Raw genomic sequence first — 20179 nt, 5'->3', positions numbered from 1 at the left:
GTTGATGGTTTAAACAACAGAAATTTATTTTCTCACAGCTTTGGAGACTGGACAACCAAGATCAAGGTGCTAGCCTAGGGGGATTTTGGTGAGGCCTCTCTTCTGCCTTGCAGACAGACATCATCTTGCCCAGTTCTCATATTGCCTTTTATGGGGAGGGGGAGGGATCTAGGTCTCTTCTTATAAGGATATTAATCCTATCAGATTAGGACCTACCTTTATGACCTTATTTAACCCTATAATTGTCCTGGTTAGTCCAAGACTGAGGGCTTTCCTAAGTATCAGAATTTTCAGTGCTAAACTTGGGACAGCCCCAGGCAAACCAGGTTGGTCACTTTAGTTATGAAACTAGAGTTAGGGCCGTGGCTGCCACATTACACTCCATTACCTTTTCTCTCTCTCTATTAAACATGCAACCAAAACAGCTTGCCTTTTGCATTTTTATCATGTCCTTTGCTTCTCTTCACCTAGCTTTTGCCCTTTTGCTCTTCTTTGCTTCCAGTGCACATTGTGAGGACAATTACCATAGACCTGTCCACCCTTTAATTATTTCGTTTCTCTTTGTCTTCCAAGACTCAGAATGTGTGGCGTTTCGGTGTTTATTTTATTCCACATTACATCCCCTGTGTCGGTTGTATATGAAGCCTTCATAAATTACCACTGAATGAAAGCCAGGCAGTTTGACTAAATAAAGGATTTGTTGTGAATGTTCAGAATAAGCATTAATGTTTCTTAAGTGAGAAAATTTAGTACCTCTCAGATATAAAGGATATGTTTTTACCAGCAATTATTGAATATATAATTGTAACACTTTGCTACAATTTATTTGTAAAAACATAAAAATGTATTGTTTGCTACAAATAAGAACTAGCAATTGATTCTCAAATATGAGTTGAGAAATAAATATGGGACAATTATTTTAAAACCAAAGATATTTTAGAAAATAACCACTATAGGATATGCTAAAAGGCACCCTAGCAAAGATCAGTGGTTCCTGGTCAGTACTCCACACATTTGGTTGGTGTGTTTTTAGTTTTCTAAAGTGCTTTCTTTGCCATTCAGGAAGGTTAGTTGTTATTAACTGCAATTTGCAAATTAGAAAACTAAAGCCCAATGAGGTTATATGATTTTTCAGGATTAAAAATCTAGTAAATGTTCAAATTCAGGCTTAAAGCTAGGTTTTCTGTGTTCAAATCCTTGCAGCAAACTGCCTCTCATTGCATTAGAACGGAGTGCTTGGTTATTGTAGCTCATTTCCAGGAAGCATTACAGAACCAACTGCCACTTGCAGTGTTCTGGAAATAGGAAAAATCACGTGTGGATTTTCCTGACTCTGGTAGCTTGAGGAATCAAGCTCTCTTTTATAATTCCAATTGAATTGGAAATAATCCTAGGCATATTAATAGAACTTTTCTCTTCCTTGAATAAATTTTAATGTATACAGGCAATGGAGCCTATATATTTGTAATAAAAAAGCACAGAATAGCCTGGATGGAATGGCTCAGTGGTTGAGTGTCGACCTAGCATCCAGGAGATCGCTGTTCCATTCCCGGTGAGGGCACATGCCCAGGTTACGGGCTCGATCCCCAGCGGGGGGCGTGCAGGAGGCAGCCGATCAATGACTCATCCTTGGTGTTTCTCTCTCTCCCTCTCCCTCTCTCTCTGAAATCAATAAAAACATGTTTTAAAAGTACAGAATAATCTGAATAGTGACAGAGCTGCTGCTTGGCTTTATAGGCATAGGCTCCCAGAGCATATATGGCTTGTGTAGGCAAGGTTGGCTGCTGCTCTCAACATCTTACAAATGAGGATCTGTTCTCCAGAGAGGCAGCTTACTCAGGGTCACAGGCAGAGTGGAATCAAATGATTCAGTGGCTTGAGCTATTTTTAGAACTTGATGGTCTCTTGGTTCACTGAAATACGTTTTTCCCAATCAGACAGTGTTTAGTATTATTTGAATTCGGGGGAGATGTGATTGATAATTGGCTGAGAAGAAATTTTCTTTGAGGGATAGAATTTGTTTTGGAAAAATTCTGTGTAAGGGGAGATTAGACAGACTACCAAGTATGGGTTGGATGGGATGCTGGGTCCTCTTTCCGAAGTTTCTTTTTTCTCCCTGTGGGCCTTTTAAACTTGCCTTCCTGTGGGGCCGTTTGCAGGAGAGTTTTCAATGGGTAATCTCTCATCTAAGATCCCATTCCACAGCAAAATGCACGGGAGGTCATTCATGGTACTTTGCATTTTAAAATAGCATCATGTAATGTAGTGACACACCGTACGGTTTGTTCCTAATTCATGAGCAGTAGACACAAACCTCTCGAGTTAAGGGTTTGTCTGTGCCTCATTATATTACATCAAAGCAAGGACATTCACCATTTTTTGACCTCTGCAATAACTGAGCACCCCAGAATGACATAAGGACAGAATATCATTCTTAATTTTAAATGGTTTCCTTTGTTCAACTTATTTAATGGTTGACCTTTATTTAAGACCATTGTGTTTTATTGTATTGTGCTTAATGGGCTCTCATCATTGAGAATCACTGAATAGTTTCTTGAGCTTAAAGATGAATGTTGCACCATTGTGGTACAATGTCAGTGGTGACATTTTAGATTCAGTTGCTGTAGTTGTGTCATGGGGTTATTGCTCCCTGCAGTTCTTCATGTAAATCAATATACCAAAATTTGTAATTTTCAAGCAGCAAGCATCAATATTACTTAAGTCAATAAATCTGGGGGTTTTTAAATTTATAGAACACTAAATTAATTTTTAAAGAAACAATTCTCCATAAGATCTTTTAATTCCCATATGTTACTCGTTATATATCCTGGAGCGTGTATTATTAATCAGTGGATGTGGACTTGTGCATATAGGCAAATGTTAGTAGTAAAATATTGCTTCAGTCGTCTCATTTCCCCAGCAATCAAGATGCTTGGATACCAGCTCGGAAATCCAATCCAAAGTTCTCACCTTTAGTGCCCTTCATGTCATTTAAAGTCTGAACGAAACACAGGCTTCTTCTGATTTTCTTTCCCTTTTTAAAAAGTGCAGCCCTCTAAGCAGGCAGACAGTGCTGGGGGGGGGGGGCGGGGTTGTGGGAGGTGAAAGGATTGAGCAGAAAAGAAAAAAAGAGAACTCATGGAGATGGACAACAGTGTGATGATGGTGGGGGTCGGGGGTAGGTGGAGGTGGAAGAGGGCATAGAGGGGATATATAGTGATGGAAAAAGTAAAATAAATTTTCAAAAGTTGCAGCCCTCCTTTTCAGATTTTCTCTTTTATTTAAATCCTCACCCAAGGATATATTTATTGATTTAAGAGAGAGAGGAGGGGGAGTGGAGAGAGAAACATCGACATGAGAGAAAAACATTGATTGGTTACCTCCTTTGCCTGCCCTGACTAGGGATCGAACCCGAAACCTAGGTATGTGCCCTGACTGGAAATCGAACCCACAGCCTTTTGCTGTGCAGGACAACTCTCCAACCAACTGAGCCACTCAGCCAGGGTAGATTTTCTGTTCTTTCCTTCATCAGTTGGTTAGTTGTTCTGTATCTGTCAAAGAATTTGTCCATTTCATCAAAATCGTGAAATTTATTGGAATAAATTGTTTATAATATTCTTTTAATGTCTGTAGTATATCTACTACTGTCTTTTGTTTTATTCCTAAAATTGATATTTGTGCCTTTTAAAAATTGATCAACCTAGGCTACAGTTTTATCAATTATATTGATTTTTCAAAAAAAAAAAATTTCAGCCCTCTAAAAATTGGATACTTCTGATCATGGCTCCCTGTGTTTATAATCCAATGAACCATGTGCTCTGTCATTCAGTTAGAAAAATTAGCTCTTTTTCTGGTACTAAGATGGAGGGTGGCTGCCCCCCCTTCTCTCTCTCATATAGTGATCTGCACATACAGATTGACTCCTTAAGTAGGAAGAAAACTTAATGAAGGTAGTGTGTGTGTTTGTCTTTAGAAGCGCTTTCTTCTAAGGTAGCTTTCTCCATTTTTCCAAATGGTCACCTAATTTTCTAGATTTGTGCTAATGTGGAGATGCAGTATGTCTTTCCGATTATGCTCTGCGGCCCTCATTATGGAACCGAGACGGAGAGAAGGCTCACGGGGGCGCCAGCAGGGGTGAAACTAGACGAGCGCCTTGTGCACAGAAATGAGCCAGCTTGCTGGATGTACTGCTTCAAGTCGGTGTTGTTACGAAAGAGTGCGTCCCTCAGAATACCTTTCTTTGCAAACTGGAGTTCTGGTTAAAAGAAACAAACACACCTTTCCTGTCCTCCTTGCCTCTAAAAATACAGATATCCCACGAGCTAATTTAAAGATTTTTCTCTAAGATGAAGTAGTCATTAATTTACATTCATTGGTGCAAATTACTCAGCTAATACTTTAAATGCAGCACTTGTTTGTTTTCTCAGAATTTGATTATATCTGTTTAGATATTATCACATTTACAACACCATAGGTTGTGCGAAAACTTCATTACACCCCCGATTTCCAGTTTATTAAATTCCCTGGAGAACAGTAGTTTGTAAATGTAATTTGCCTGATGCAGACTCCATTAGCATTCCCTGTCAATACTGAATGCTTTGGAGACGGTTTTTTCCCCTCAACATTTTTTCCATTTTACCTATATATGTGAAAATGCTCTGTCCTCTAAGCAGACACACACACAAGCCTCACGCCCTTAACTGTGATTATCAATATTGTCAGTCCTGTGCCGCTACCCCTGGGGTTCACTCTGTGTCACAGTCAGATGGGCGCCCCGTGTGCCCAGAGAGCTTGCTGGGGGCTAATAGGACTGTGCAGCGCACGCTGCCTTGTGTGCTTGCTGTGCCTGGCTCTCGGCCCCGTGCAGATGCCTGAACCTTTTGCATGCGGAAGACTTTCTAGTTTTTGAATATTTTACATTAGGGAAAGGACCAAGGAAAAGGAATTGAAAGCCAGACCAAGCCCAGAAGTGTTGTGTGTGTGTGTAGAAAGAAAGACACAGAGACTTAGAATAAGAGAGAGAGCAAATGAAAGAGTGAGAAATAATCAGGAATGATTTTCAGCATTGGATGATCAGAGAGAAGCAGGACTGAATTAAATATGTCGTCTTATACGTAAATTGACTAACTTATCAGAAGCATTTAAAAAAGCAAAGTAAAGAGTTGCCAAGTTATAGTCCTTATCTTCTGACTAGAATAATTAAAACCCCCACAATATATATTTGTCACTAAAACTAGTGAGGGGTTGGTTTATGACTCATTAAATCCAGTTGCATTTCAAGGAAACAAAAAGGATGAATACATCTGTATTTTCTTCCATTTAAAGTAATTCTATCCTCACACTGATATAAAAAAACACAACTTACGCCCTGGCCTCTCGGTTGGGTGTTGTCCCATGCACTGAAAGGTCACAAATTTGATTGCTGGTCAGGGCACGTGGCCCGGGTTTGGGCTCCATCTCTGGTAGGGGGCGTGTAGGAGGCAGCCAATCGAGGTCTCACTCTCACATCAATGTTTCTCTCCTTCTCCCTCTCCCTCTCCCTCTCCCCCTCCCTCTCCCCCTTTCCCCCCTTCCCCTCCCTTTCCCTCTCTAAAAACCAATTTAAGAAATCTTTAAAAAACCACACCCCATAACTTAATATTTTGCCATAACTATACTTGTTGATGTCATTGGGACTAAGTAAACAATGGATACAGTTAACTGTTTTGTTGGGTTAGTATGGCTAGGAGAGATGAGTAATTCTCTAGTTTACAAAAAACCGTCCCATTTTTTTTTTTTTTTTGGTTCTTGATGAGTTCTCCATATATCAGGAGTAGCAATAAACAATTTCAGCACTGGAGCAGACAAAAAAAAAATGATTTATGGGACTAGCTGTAGGTCTTCCTTGGTTCGCCACAAAGTGTTTCCATCGAGGATTTAAATGAACCCAGCTGGCTTAGTATTCTGTGAATTGCCGTAGTCATTTTCTGAGTTTAATCTTATGGCTGATTTTGTAATTCTCACAGTGGGGGAAAGTTGACAACATGAGCAGCATTTAGTGAATATAATTAGTAAGTTTGAAAACAAATGCCTTTTTACTCTATGAAAGCTCTGTTTGAAGAGGATTTCGACCCTGTATGAGACTGTTGTTCAAAAAATGTGGCTACTGTTACCAAATGTGACTGATCATCTTAGAAAGGGATTCTCCTGTCACAGGAAGCCATACTGGTGAAGGCCTGGCATAACTTTAAGAAGCAGGGCTGAGAGCCAGGGAAGGGGGTTTATAAAGCAGCAGTTAATATTCAGATAAAACTCTGAACATCCAGTTATCTCTGTGACAATTTTAGGGTATCTAAGAACTGTTTATGTACAACTGACCCTTGAACAACGAGGGGGTTGTTGGTGCAGATACTTTTACAGTAGAAAATTTGCATATATCTTTTGGCTCTAAAGTCAGCCCTTAGCATCCGCGGATTCAACCAACCACGTATCAAAAAGTGTATTATTGATCTGTGGCTGGGAAACCAGAGTTTAGGCCGACTGTATTTTTTGAGAAAAATCTGCATCTAAGTGGACCCACACAGTTGAAACCCATGTTGTCAAAGGAAGGATCAACTGTACATATAAATACTCTCTAGCTTGGAATCGGGCAGCAAGTGGGCCATATTTATTGAGCACTTACTTTCTGTGGAAACCTGTGCTAGATAATTTGCAGGTAGAAAGAGAAATAAAACATACATCTTCAGTCCTTGAGGGCCTTAGAGGAATACATGGTGAATGGACGGAGACTTGCCTTGGGGTGGAGAACACACAATACAGTGTAGAGATGCTGTGTTGTATAATTGTGCACCTGAAACCTGTATAATTTTGTTGACCAGTGTCACCCCAATAAGCTCAAGTAAAACATAAAATTAAATAGGCAAATAAATGGGATATGACAGTGAGTATTTTAGAAAGAATCTGTGGCAAATAAATGCCCTTAAAGAAGGTCAAGAAATGGCCTACAGTTTGAATATAATTTACTCAAGTTCTGGGCCACAGAAACAAACAAAACCTCCACAAAAACACACACACAAGAGGCAGGGAGGGAAATAGGGGAAGTCCGGCAGGGTTTGGAGGTGTGCAGATGACTTTTATGTAATAGCATACTCAAACCCAATCTATGTTGCTATATAAATGCTGGTTACCTAGCTGCAAGATAATAGCACACTCTGTTCCACGGTAGCCCATGCTGGAAGGCTGCCGCACATCTTTACAAAGGAAAAGCACACCGCCAGCCCCATGTATGTGTCCCCCAAACAGCCGCTTAGATTTTGCTTTTTCTGACTCTGTCATGGGGACAAACACAAAGCCTTGCCATTTTTCTCTCTTTTTTGTGTGTACTTTTTAGTATTTTATTTTGTTTTACTTTTTCCATCACCATTTATGTCCTCAATGCCCTCTTCTACCTCCACCCCCTCCCCCAGTCACCACACTGCTATTTTTTTAGTATCTGCATTCTCAGGATACTCTCCTCCCTTTTCATGCTATACTAAAGTATCTTCTCATAAGTTCCTACCTACTTTGTACTACAATTAGATGTTATTATTTTTAATTTTGGACAAACTTAATCAGTACCTATTCACAAACAGTAAGATAATGGTACTACTGTGTGACTCTTGTATGTTTGAACCTTTCCTGATTCACTAATTGGGCACCAAAAAAAAAAAAAAAAAATCAAATAATATTTCCTTTAGTAAGAGGATGTCATGAGATTTTACAGATAAGTTAAATAAGTATGAAGAAAGTCACTACTTATGCTCTAGGAGCCAAGCAACTTGCTACAAGGAAATACAAGCTATTCAGAGGCTGTTTGGAGGAAGGAATTCCATTTTAAAATTCAAGGAAATAGCTACTTATCTTTTTTTTTTTTTTTTTTTAGCTACTTATCTTAAAACAGAATATTTTACTAGGAAACCTATGCTGAGGAAAGTGGAAAAGCATTTGGGGAGAGATGTGGAGGCAAAATGCCAAGGGTTTTCCATCAATCATAGCTCAGTCCGTTCTGATCCCTCTGTGTTTGCTAATTTCAGGCTTCAGGGAGTCAGTGAGAGGCCAGTGTAGTCATCCACTCCTGAAAGCATCTCCTTAGGACTTTGTTGTGTTGTCATTTTCAGAAGTAAAATATGTTCATGACCGAGAGAGATTTGAAATTAACCTGTAATTTTTAGAAGTGATTTTACCAAAGTGTAACTGACATAATCAGATGTGCTTGTTTTTAGGGATACAGTTTGATGAACTCTGTTATTTGTGTACAGCTCTGTAGCCTTCACCACAATCAAGATACGAAACAGTTCCATAAACCTGTGCAGTTTCCTCATGACCGTTTGCAATCAGTTCCCGCTCCCTGCTCTAGGAAACTACTAATTTGCTTTCTGTTAGTATAGTTTTGCCTTTTTTCTAGAATTTCATAGGAATGGAATCATCCAGTAATGCTGTCTTTTGTGTTACTTTGTGTTTGGTATGATTTTCACTTAGTATAATGTTTCATATATCAGTAGTTCATTTTTATTGCTGTATAATATTCCACTGTATGGATATATCACATTTGTTTCCATTCATCGGTTGATGGACATTTGGGTTGTTTCTACTTTTTGGCTGTTACAAATAATGCTACTATTAATATTCATGTATAAACAAATTTCATTTATCTTGGATAAGTACGTAGGAATTGGACTACTGGGTCACATGGAAAGCATAGATTTAATTTTAAAAGATACCATTTTCCAAAGTGCCTGTACCATTCTACATTAAGACCTAGCTTGGCAAAATTTTAAAAACCTGGTAATATCAGGTATGTAATAATATCAGTTCTATAAAATTATTTATATTCATATGGTAGAATAGTACACAGTAGTACAAATGAGTGAATGGAAATAGCTACAAACATCAGCATAGTCGTGTAACTCACCCCTGAATCGCTGCTCCTCAGTGCTAAATTCTAATTATGCTTTACCAAATATTAGGTGTCTTAGACCTTCAGAGTTCTTAAATAACTTACATCATTAATGTTGAACCACCAACTGTGATTTATTTACAGTATATATACCTAGCAAGATCAGCTTTTTTAAAAAAAAAGTCTTTATTGAATTCAGAGAGAGAAACATCAATGCTGAGAGAGTCATTAATTGGCTGCTCCCTGCACGCCCTCTACTTGGGTACTGAGCCCACAACCCAGGCATGTGCCCTGACCAGGAATCGAACTTCGATTTCGTGGTTCATGTGTCGACTCTCAACCACTGAGCCACGCAGGCCGGGCGCTAAGATCAGTTTTATACACCTTTTTGGTAGTGGTGATAATCTTTAAAGCTATATACAGAAAAAAACAAACCCAAAAACTATTCCTCCCACTCTGAAACCTCATACATATAAAACAGTTTTGTTAAGTAAAATACTCATGACAATACAAAAAGTTTCAGTTAAATGCTGAAACCATTTCTGAGAAGAAACCACTTAACACCTTAGAGATATTCATGCTTGCAAACTATTTCTATATCAATTTAAAATAATTTGATTTTTGTTAAAACTGTTCTCAGAGGACCTTCTCTCTGGTAAGCCCACTATAGACAGGTTGATTAACTAAGAGCACTTTAAAGTACCAGTCCAGCGTTTCCTTTTAAAGTATAGACATAATTCATTAATTCTCTCCGGCCTTTCCTAAAATAAGAACAAATGGTTGTTGATTTGCCACTGCGCCTGGCTCTTTCAGGCTAATGCATATATGCAGGGCATTCTTCTTGAATAAGTGGAGCTAGAAGGGAAAATACTGAGAGGTGGAGCAGGGAGAGCAAGAAAGCAACATTTCTCTTCTCTGGGAAACTAGCCTCCCGAATGCCCTGCTGGGCCCAAAGGTGACCATCGAGATGAATCCTTATGCTATATAATGTTGTCATGGTTTCAAGTTTAAGCTCTCCTTTCACAGATCGCTACTATTAATTAAGCTAACAAGTGTAAAAACCTTAAATGACTTGACTTTTACACAATTGATATCATCTGTTCCCGTTTTGTTGGTAATCTCATTATAATACCAACATCAAGAGTGTGAAACAGGCGATCAAGCCTATGTAAAGAATTAAGACATCTTTCCACCGTAAATTACCTTTGTCTGAATTAGCGTCAGCCCTGGTCATGTAGAGCCCAGAAAGCCATTTTTGGTGACAGATTTAGAAATAAAACCAGGAAAGCATGTATTAAACCTGGCTGGTCGGAGCTACAGAGCTAATGTCTTTATGGTAATTGCAATCCTTAAAAATGCATTATCATTTTCAATGTTATTGCAGTATGTGGTGGTGTTGAAAAAAGCAATAATTTGTAAACAACCCTTGGCAGAGAGCACAGACTTCATTTTGTTTAAATAAAAGAGACTAACATTAGAATTCATGTGCTGTATCAAGACTGGCAAGCAGTAGTCGTTGTTTTGATATATGCACTGGAGCATTGATGATTGCTTAAATATTAACTGTTCCATGAATATACAGATATAATAGGGAGAAAAGAGGCCATGATTAGGGAAAAATTTTTATTGAAAAGAAATGAAATTGAATAATCTGATCATATTGGTAGTTTAGACAGGCTCATTCCGATGGCTCAAGCAGATTCCTTCGCTGCATTTCACTCCTTTCTCTCCAAGGACAAGCCAACATAAATGCATATTGGTCGTGTCGCTGTCTGTCAGATGCTTTCCTGGACACAGAGGGATTAGGCCCTGAAGTTAGTGGTGAAATGTATTTGCAATGCACGATTTCTATGGAAAGCATTGCAACCTGATGTCTGCAACTAAAATTTGATATTCTCGTTCAAAATTCTCCAGTAGATCTTTAAGCAGCAACCAGATTTGCCAGTAGGAAGTGAGTCTGTAGCCCTGGCCCATTTGGCTCAGTGGTTAGAGCGTCAGCCTGCGGACCGAAGGGTCCTGGGTTCAATTTCAGCCAAGGGCACGTACCTCAGTTGCAGGCTCGATCCTTGGGCCCAGTCAGGGCACGTTTGTGGCGGGAAGGGGGGGCAACCAATCAATGTGTGTCTCTCACATCAATGTTTCTCTCTCTCTCCCTCCCTCCCTTCCTTCCACTCCACTCTCTGAAAAGTAATGGAGAAAATATCCTCAGATTAGGATTTAAAACAAAAAGTGAGTCTGTAGCTTGACTTACAGTTGAAAAGCACAAATGATCTGCTGGGTTCTCTAGTTCATCACTACTTATACCGAGTAGACAAGACACTCTAGAGCATCATGGAAGTGCATTTTCAATAGTGTCCTAGGTGAGGGATGAGGAACAGTTTTGAAGACTTACGAATGTGTTCGAATTGTCACAGCATGGATCATATTGTTTGGGTCATCTGCTCTTGGATAACTACACGGTAAATTATGCTACCAATCAGTGTCATTTTCATGTAAATTAATTATAAGAACATTCACAGTGATTCTGTCCTTCAGATGCCACAATTTGCTAGACAGTTCTTCTCTAGTTTTAAATTGACACTACGCTTTGAAATTATGTCGACACTTTCACTTGTTATATGTAAAGGGAATTAATTATAAGAGGGCCCAGGTGAGCTGTGGGCAGTTGCCAAGCATCTTTTTGACTGGAAATTTCCTTCAAGGAAGTCTCAGTGGTTCTCAAAATATAGCCTTCATCAGAATCACCTGGAGGTGATGCCAGACTTGTTTTGCAGTATGTTAAAAGCACAGGTGGATAGACACCAACCTCAGTTTCTGATTTAGTGGATTTGGTATTTGGCCCCCAAATTTGCATGTCTACCAAGTTCCCAGGTGATGCTGATACTGCTGGTTCAAGGACCATGGTTTGAGAGCAGTGAGGTGGTCATTGCCCATCCAGTCATCCTTCTCAGGGTTTTTAATTCTTAGCTCTTCCATTGCTTCATCCCCTCAGGCCTAATTATGCTGAACTTATCCTGGAGAATTAGTTGTAATAACATTTGTCACTAGCCTCACTATTTTCTAGCTGTTGGCTTGGCTGCCCCCTCTAACTATGGCCTAGTTGTATTATCTACAGTCAGTATTTTGAGTGAATTAACTTACACATTTCCTCCCCTTTCTGGCTGTCCATTCTTTTTAATTTTGCACCCCGGCACTGTATTGAAACTGTGCTTGAAGGTCACTGAAGGTTTCTCTAATCCTCAAATTCGTCCTTATTATCTTTGGCCTCTCTCACACATTTACTCATTCAGTGGACATCTATGGAACAGAAATGATACCGTTCTCATTTTTAAGGAGTTCGTAATCTGGTAGGTGAGACCTATTGCATGAACGCAATTATACATTGCAGGACAATGTTGTAACTGGAGTATATATAAATCACTGTGGGAAAACAAAATCAGAATTTATTAATTCGGTTCCAGGAAGTTGAGGAAGGCTCATTAGCACCCCTCCAGAACCCCTCCCCTACTTCTGTCTCTCTCCACACGCCTTCATCAGCCGTGCCACTTAATTCTGCCCTGTACCTATCAAACACTCAGCGTGCTTCAGTTACATAAGATTGTACCATGCCATGCTCTGGCACCAACTCCACTTAACTGTATGACCTGTATGGTCAAGCAACTTAAGTACTCCGTGCCTAGTCCCTTATCTCTAAAATGGGCATATTCATAACTAATTCACTAAATTGTTTTGAGAATTTTTAAAAAGTGATGCACATAAGGTACTTATGGAAGCGCCTGGCCCATGGGCACATGGTATGTGGGTAGCAAATGTTGGTCCCCTCCCCGCTAAAGGGGGAGTAGGACACTACCACCTGGTGAAGGAAGACGGACATCTAAGGTGAGGAGAGCATTAGCAAATGGAGAGAAGTCCTCATCCATTTTGTGCATTCATCTAATATGTATGACGGTATTAAGTGCTGACTATGTGCCAGCCATTGTTCTGGGTGCTGGGTATGTAAAAGTGAGCAGAGAAGACCCTCCCCAAAAAGCTGTGTACTATGTAGCTGACATTCTAGTGGAAAGAGATGTTCAATAAATAAGTAAACAGAGTGTACAGTATATTTGAGATAATTGCTATGAAAAGAAAGAAAAGAGGGAGGAAGTAAGAGGTGTTTGGAGAGTGGATTACAATTTTAGATAGAGTGGCCATGAAAGACCAGATGAGAAAGTGACTTTTAAGAACTGATCTTGACCAAAGGGGAAGCGTACAGGTGAGTAAAAGCGAAACCTTCCAGGCAGAGAAAAAGCACTCGTAAAGGCTCAGGGTGACATACATGCCTGGTGAACCCAAGGACCAGCAGCTAGGAGGCCAGCGTGGCTGAAGGGGGGTGGTGAGATAATAGCCAGAGCTAGAGATACGATCATGGTGTCAGCAGGGGCCCAGAGCACAGAGGGGCTTTTGAGGTTATGCTAATGACTTGCTCTGTGTGAGGATGGGAAGCTAAAGCAGGCTCACATCGCTTCTAACCTGGATAATCATATTTTATATGGTCATAATAAAATATTGTCTTACTCGGTTGTACAAGTCTGTGAGCACAAGTATTATTTCATGCCCATTTTATAGATGGGAAAGCTGAGGTATATAGTGTTTAGGTAACTTGCCCAAGGTCGCACACCTAGTGAATGATACAATCAGGGTGCAAACTCAGTTCTGTCTGAATTGAAAATCTGTGCTAATAACTATTCTGATTAGAAAGTTGAACTTTATTATATGAGTTGCAGAGAACCATTGAGTTTTTTGAAGGAAGAGAGTGGCATGGTCATTTGGGTGTTTAAAAAGCATAATTAGGCTAAATCACATAGGGTAAAGTGAAGCAGAGAGTGTGGAATGGCCATGACCACCTCATAGACTATCTCCATGTAGCTGCCACTTATATGTAAAAGATGAGCTGTTAACTCTTTCCTAAAGCCAGCTCACTCTAGAGTCGTAGCTTTCCTTGTTACCGACATGCTACAGCCATTCTTTTAACCACCACAACTTAAAAGAGTGATTTGTCCCTTTTCCTCATTCCAAATATTTCTTTGCACTGACTTAATCACGTTTGTCTGCACAATGTGTCTTGAATTTGTCTTTGTCTTTCTTACATATACCCTAGTTATCATTTCAGTTATACCATTTGCTGTCAAGTTACTTTTTTACATTGCCTCTCTTTATAATTTCGTGTTTTATCCTAAATTCTGACCACCTTGAGATTTATCGCATCCCTAGTTTCCAGCACAGCCCCAAACCCACAGTAGATCATTGACTGTGGATCATTCATAATTGCTTTGCTCCTAACATGCCTCCCCTTACAAACGTATGGTGCTCCACTTCCTGTGGGGCACATTACAACTTTATTCTGGAATTCACTGCCACCTCTCAACAAATAGGTTGTCCTTGAAAAATCTAGCTCTGTAGTCAACCTCTTTGTGTATATGTTGGTATGCACACACACACATGCACGCACACAAGTAGAGTTTAATTTAGAAGTATTGCCCTATAGCTCACACAGGTGAGCTTATGTGGAGGAAAATCTTCATTCACAAACATTGACCACCTACCTCGTATGTTCCAGCATTCTCCTTGGTACGGTGGATTGAAAAAAAATCAGTGAAACTGAGCTTCTGCAATTAAAAGGGTGTATATTGACTGGAAGAAGTGACTATTGAAAGGTATATAGTGAAGGAGCTTTGCAAACATAGGTCCAGATTACTCCTGATAGACTTCTTCAGAAAGGAGGTGGTGGTTGAATGGTCTTGAAATATGAGTAGGAATTCACAAAAGAGGCAGAAGGAAGGGGAATCTAGAAAGAGAACAGGATGTGCAGAGCACAGTGCTAGACTCTGCCTGGTCTGTCCAGCAGCTGCAGGCCGCCTGAAGAGAAGTATGCAGCAGGGACAGGCTAGAAGGGCAGGCCAGGACCAGCTCGCCAAGGGCCTTCTGAGCAAAACCGAGACGTTCGCATGCTTTCCTAATAGATGATGGGAGCCCTGCAATGGAAACTTGGAGTGGATTCTAATTATTCATACATATATGCTATAATCTATCCCATTCTTAAAAATATAGAGTGTAGAATATTCCATTCATATGTGTTCCATGATATATAAGCTATAATTAATTTATAAGTCTAAAATTAATGTATTATTAAAGTTAGTTCATTGCAAAAATGAAAATGAAATGTTTCACAAACACTTGAAAACTAACATCTCTATGGAGAGGTTAAAAGAACTTCAATTGTTTGGTTTAGAGCAGTGACTTTTAACCGCTGTGCAGCAAGAATTTTGAAAACATGCAATAATGCAATACCTGACTATTTAGTCGGGGGCACTGGCCTCTTTTCCTTTAGACTGTTAAATAAAAAAACGACAACAGCTAATGCAGCAGTAGCCGTCTGGTGTGAATGAACCAAAATTATATAGATATTTTTTGTCAGATCGACAGAAAATATACTATTTTTCGGCGTGCTGCAGAATTGTAGTAATTAGTTTGTATGTGCCACGAGATGACAGAGGTGAAAATCGCTGGTTTAGAGAACAGGACACATGAGAAGGGAACTTGCACTCTATGAAAGGTGGTTTATACGGAGGCTAGCGGTCAGTTCTTTTCTGTCCCCACTGATGCCAGAGCAAGAAGAAATAGGCTTAAATCTCAGCAGAAGGGAAAATTACCGACAGAAGGGGTCCTTCACGGAAAGATTGAGTGTGACTGACGGTGATGATTAAAATGTTGTTTCCTCAGGCTCTCTGGCAGTGTGCTGGCTGCTGTGTGCTCAAACCCCTGATTTCAAAGACAGGGTGAAGTACTCACATTTTCAGGCTTGAATGAGAGTATTTAAAATTTTTTAAATACATTTTACATGGCAGTTAGTTGTTCAGATATTTTGCTATCTGCCTAACTAAAGTTTTGGAAATGGCCTGACCTAGTGGTTGAGCATCTTACCCAGGAACCAAGTGGTCACCTGTTGATTCCCATTGATGCCCCGGTTGCAGGCTCAACTCCCAGTAGGGGGCATGCAGGAGGCAGCCATTCGATGATGTTTCTCTCTCATCCATGTTTCTATCTCTCTATCCCTCTCTCTCTCTCAAAAAAAATCAATAAAGTCTTGGAAATGTATTGAACAAGTCAATATAAATATTATCTTTCATAACATAGCACTCATTTATTAGAAAAGAGAGAAATGATCGGAATGCAGTACAGAAATAGGTGTTATTCTGTTAAAGCTATTTTGTATTCATGTACCATTTCAGGAAGTTATTAAAGATTAGGTAGCTACAGTTAGTATAAATTCAGTTATTAATCTTTATGTATAACATTTATTGGTCAGATGATTACAATTAAAACCGCTGCATGGTTTATTAACTGATGGCACTTTATCAGTGAAGGCAGTGAATTACTCTCTTACTTTTATTGTTCTCATTTGTTGATAACTCAGCTCATTAAAATCTTATAAACCGTTTTGAACTCTTTCAGATATTTCTGATTTCTGGAACTATTGATGTTTTTACTGTTTGGAAATCTATCCAAGACAGAGTACTGTAGGGTGACCGTTTTGTTCATTCTTTTTATCGTATAAAGAAAAGCGCTGTGTCCCTCATTCCTGTCTCTCTCTGGCTGGTGAGAGGGAAAGAGGGAAGCACAGGCACTGATGCAGAAAGGCATTGGGCTCCTGTGCAGCAAACCTTGCCATGTGTGCAGTCACCGCTGAGACTTAGGCAGTCTGGGCAACTCTTATTGGAATATTTGATGTTCATGTGAAATTAACATAATTTCTAGTTAACCAGATATCAAATGGAGATCAGTTTTATTTCTTGATATACAAACCCAAATACTTTGGAAGTAATTTTGCACAAACTCAGATTAGGTTACTTTTTTTTTTTTTTTTCAATATATCTTTATTGATCTCAGAGAGAGGAAAGGAGAGGGAGAAAGAGAGAGAGAGAAAATCAATGATGAGAATGATGAGAGAGTCATTGATCGGCTGCCTCCTGCATGCCCCTCACTGGGGATCGAGCCCGAAACCCGGGCATGTGCCCTGACCAGAAATTGAACCCTCGATCGCCTGTATCCTAGGTCGACGCTCAACCCCTGAGCCACCCCTGGCTGGGCTGGTTACTTTTATACTACCCCAAGAGATGTATATATCCAACTAGTCCACTTGGAAGAGCAAATTATTGGGTAAATGCCATTAGCCATTAGAATTGATGGAGGCAAATGTTCTTTTTTGCCTTCCATGCTGACGTTGAACACCGTAGGTCCTGAGAGACAGAGACAGCGGCTAATGTGCGAATGGGGTATTCGTGGTAAGAGAGACTGAAGATATGATAATACAAAGTAAATATATGTTCGTAGGAAAAACTTCTTTCCCCTTAAATTTTAATATTAAAATTTTATTTTAAAGTGATTGGTCTAAGGCTCATATACATAAAGAAAAATAAACAAGACCACGTATTTGATAGGATTAGTCCCTTCCGGTTTGAAGCCCTAAAACGAACTCTGTATGAGGTTTTTCAAAAAAAATAAATATTGCAATACAGATTTAGCAATTTGTCTCTTGTACCAACTAAGGTACTTCTTAGCTTGAAAGACAGGCCCTTGGCCATGTTTGCCCATGCTTCAAAGGGAATATTATAGTTCTAAAAAAGTATGTGCAGCCCTGGCTGGTATGGCTCAGTTGGTTGGAGCGTAGTTCCGTGCACCCAAAGGTTTCTGGTTCGATTCCCAGTCAGGGCGCATACCTAGGTTGTGGGTTTGATCCCAGTGGGGGGCTGTACTGGAGTATGGGAGGCAACTGATGAATGTGTCTCTCTCTCTCTCCCCCCCTTCCTTTCCCTCTCTCTAAAATCCTCAGTAAAATATATCCTCAGGCAAGTTAAAAAAAAGTACATGCATACTCTATCTGTAGCTCTTTCTGATTTTGACCAAGATACCAAGATATTTACTAAACTGAAATGTTACGCTTTATTTATCTTTTTAAAATGTAACCGTTGTTTCCACTAAATTTCTTAACAGAAATTAACATAATGGACCTGATTCTGATTAAATAGTCAACAGTTAAAAAGTTTTTGAAAATCAAGCACTTATAAGTATGTATGTCAACACCAGAGTTTTAAATCGCCCATAAAATTGACCTATCAGCACAACACTTTTATCATTTTTGTTTTACTTTCTAGTGTTGGCCATGTGCATTTAAAAAAATTATAATATACTTGTACAATTTAGTGTCCTGAAAAATTAGGTGGGTTTTTGTTGTCTGTGTGTATTTGTCATCACAGAGTTCTTAAAATATAGATCAATTTCTGTTCCCTTTGGAAGATGTACCTTCATTTTCCCTAAGCACCTGATCTTTTTAGGATTTACGAATTCATGTAATTTGTATGATAAAAAGGAAATGTTAATTTTCTTATTATTTGGAATATCCAATATCCTCTGAAAACGATGCCCTTTGGGAACATATAACACAGTAATCCCAGGTAAAGACCTCTCTTTAGGAAAGTGAGGCCTCCCATTGATTCCTCTGTAGCCATAAGCCTTATTTAAGACAAACTGCCCTGAAGGTTTTTAGTGCTTTTTGTTCTTACAGCTTGTCCTTGAATTGTGTCATTTCAACCTTGTAGCACTTTAAGGTGTTTGGTAAGAGCAGCATGATAATGCCAAGTTTTAAATATTTTTCCTACGTGGGAGAAGGTAATCCCAGAAATTCTAAAAGAAATAATTGTGACCACTTGAACTTTCAACATCACGCCTCCCGTGGCTCACTCTCTCTTTTGAGCCCTGAGACTAATATTTCTTTGAAGTTTTTCATAGCATTGGGCTGTAAACAGTTGTTAAAAAGCTGTAGCATGAAAGAGACTCAATGTGGGCCTGATTGACTTTTGGGTCTGAGTCATTAAAACAGGAAGATTAAATTACTCTGTAATTACCTAAATATCCTCCAAACCTTTTCATAAACCTGTTTGTGAAGCATACTCATTTATTCTAAACAGAGTAACCCTTAACACTAAAAACCCCGAATCAGTATGAACATCAGCTGACAAACCCATCATCTAAGGATTGAAGAATTAAAACATCCAGTCGAATGAGAAAACTTGATACTTTATGCCATATTTATCCTTTGTTTTTCAGTAAATCCTCGATTTCATTTGCAGCTTAGTGTAGTATGAGAGCTATATTAAGGAAAACACTTAGATTCTCATCATAGAATTTTTGTATCCTATCTTTAAAGATTTTTATCATTCTAACCGTAGCATCTTTTTCTAGTGTCTCTGCAAAGGAAATACAATATGTAAGCAGACAAATGAACTTTGTCATATTAACATGATTGCGCTCAGATTCTGTTTATAAATCCACATAAGAAGTTGTCAGTTATTATTTTTTGATGGCCTGTGCAAGTAAAGAAGGGTAAAATGTGTTTACTCTTTTACATTAATTTGCATCAACGATAGCTAGAAATAAATATATCCTCACAAACAAATCTTGCTTTCAAGAATATTTCTGTGATAAAGCAAAGAACAGAATGCTGATAACATAAGCACACATTAACTTGGACTGCTATTATCAATACTTAAATGCAAATTGTTTCCTCATGAAAAGAATCATTTGGCCATAATAATTTAGACATTTAAAAAAATGTAGATTTAAGTTTAATTTTTCGCTTTTTTGTGGTCATCCTTTTCCCTTTTAAAATACGGAGATCATTTTAAAATCCAGTGCATTGTTACTAGAGCCCACTGGAGCCTACCCCAAACTTACTTTTTAATTAGTTATGATGAATCGAGTTTATTCATTCCACTTAAAAAAGAATCTATATTTATGTTACTAAAAAAAAAAATGCTACAATTTTTGTTATTTCATTCTAGATCAGAGATACTAAATCAGCAGATCAAAAAACAACTCTCCTGCATTTCATTGCTGAAATCTGTGAGGAAAAGTACCGCGATATTCTGAAATTTCCTGAAGAACTGGAACATATCGAAAGTGCAAGTAAAGGTAATTGATGGGTAACTGCCTTGAGACTGTTCCTTGCTTAATTAAGTATTATACTTTAAATGGCAGGACGAAGTAAGCTATAAACATTAACCATATTTTTTCTGTTTCTTTTCTGATATAAGAAAAACAGGCAGATGGTTTCTGTTGGGTTTTATTTGACAGCATGGTGTGTTTTAATGGCCTGCTTTGGACTGACTTTATTTTGTAATGCTGCTAGGTTATTGAAGCTTTCATATCTCCGATCAGATAGTATGTTCG

At 38.9% G+C, this 20179-nt stretch overlaps 1 protein-coding gene across 1 annotated transcript in view; it reads left to right on the top strand.

Moving 5' to 3' along the window:
* Positions 1 to 20179, top strand: part of DIAPH2 (diaphanous related formin 2) — a 757596-nt gene that overhangs the window by 379098 nt on the left and 358319 nt on the right. Inside the window, exon 25 of the mRNA XM_081126081.1 lies at positions 19792 to 19921. Within this exon, the coding sequence (XP_080982207.1) occupies positions 19792 to 19921 (130 nt within the window). The remainder of the gene's footprint in view (positions 1 to 19791; positions 19922 to 20179) is intronic.

This window comes from Miniopterus schreibersii, assembly GCF_964146895.1.
Source record: "Miniopterus schreibersii genome assembly, chromosome: X".
Lineage (NCBI taxonomy): Eukaryota > Metazoa > Chordata > Mammalia > Chiroptera > Miniopteridae > Miniopterus > Miniopterus schreibersii.
This window is presented reverse-complemented; position numbering and strand designations above follow the sequence as displayed.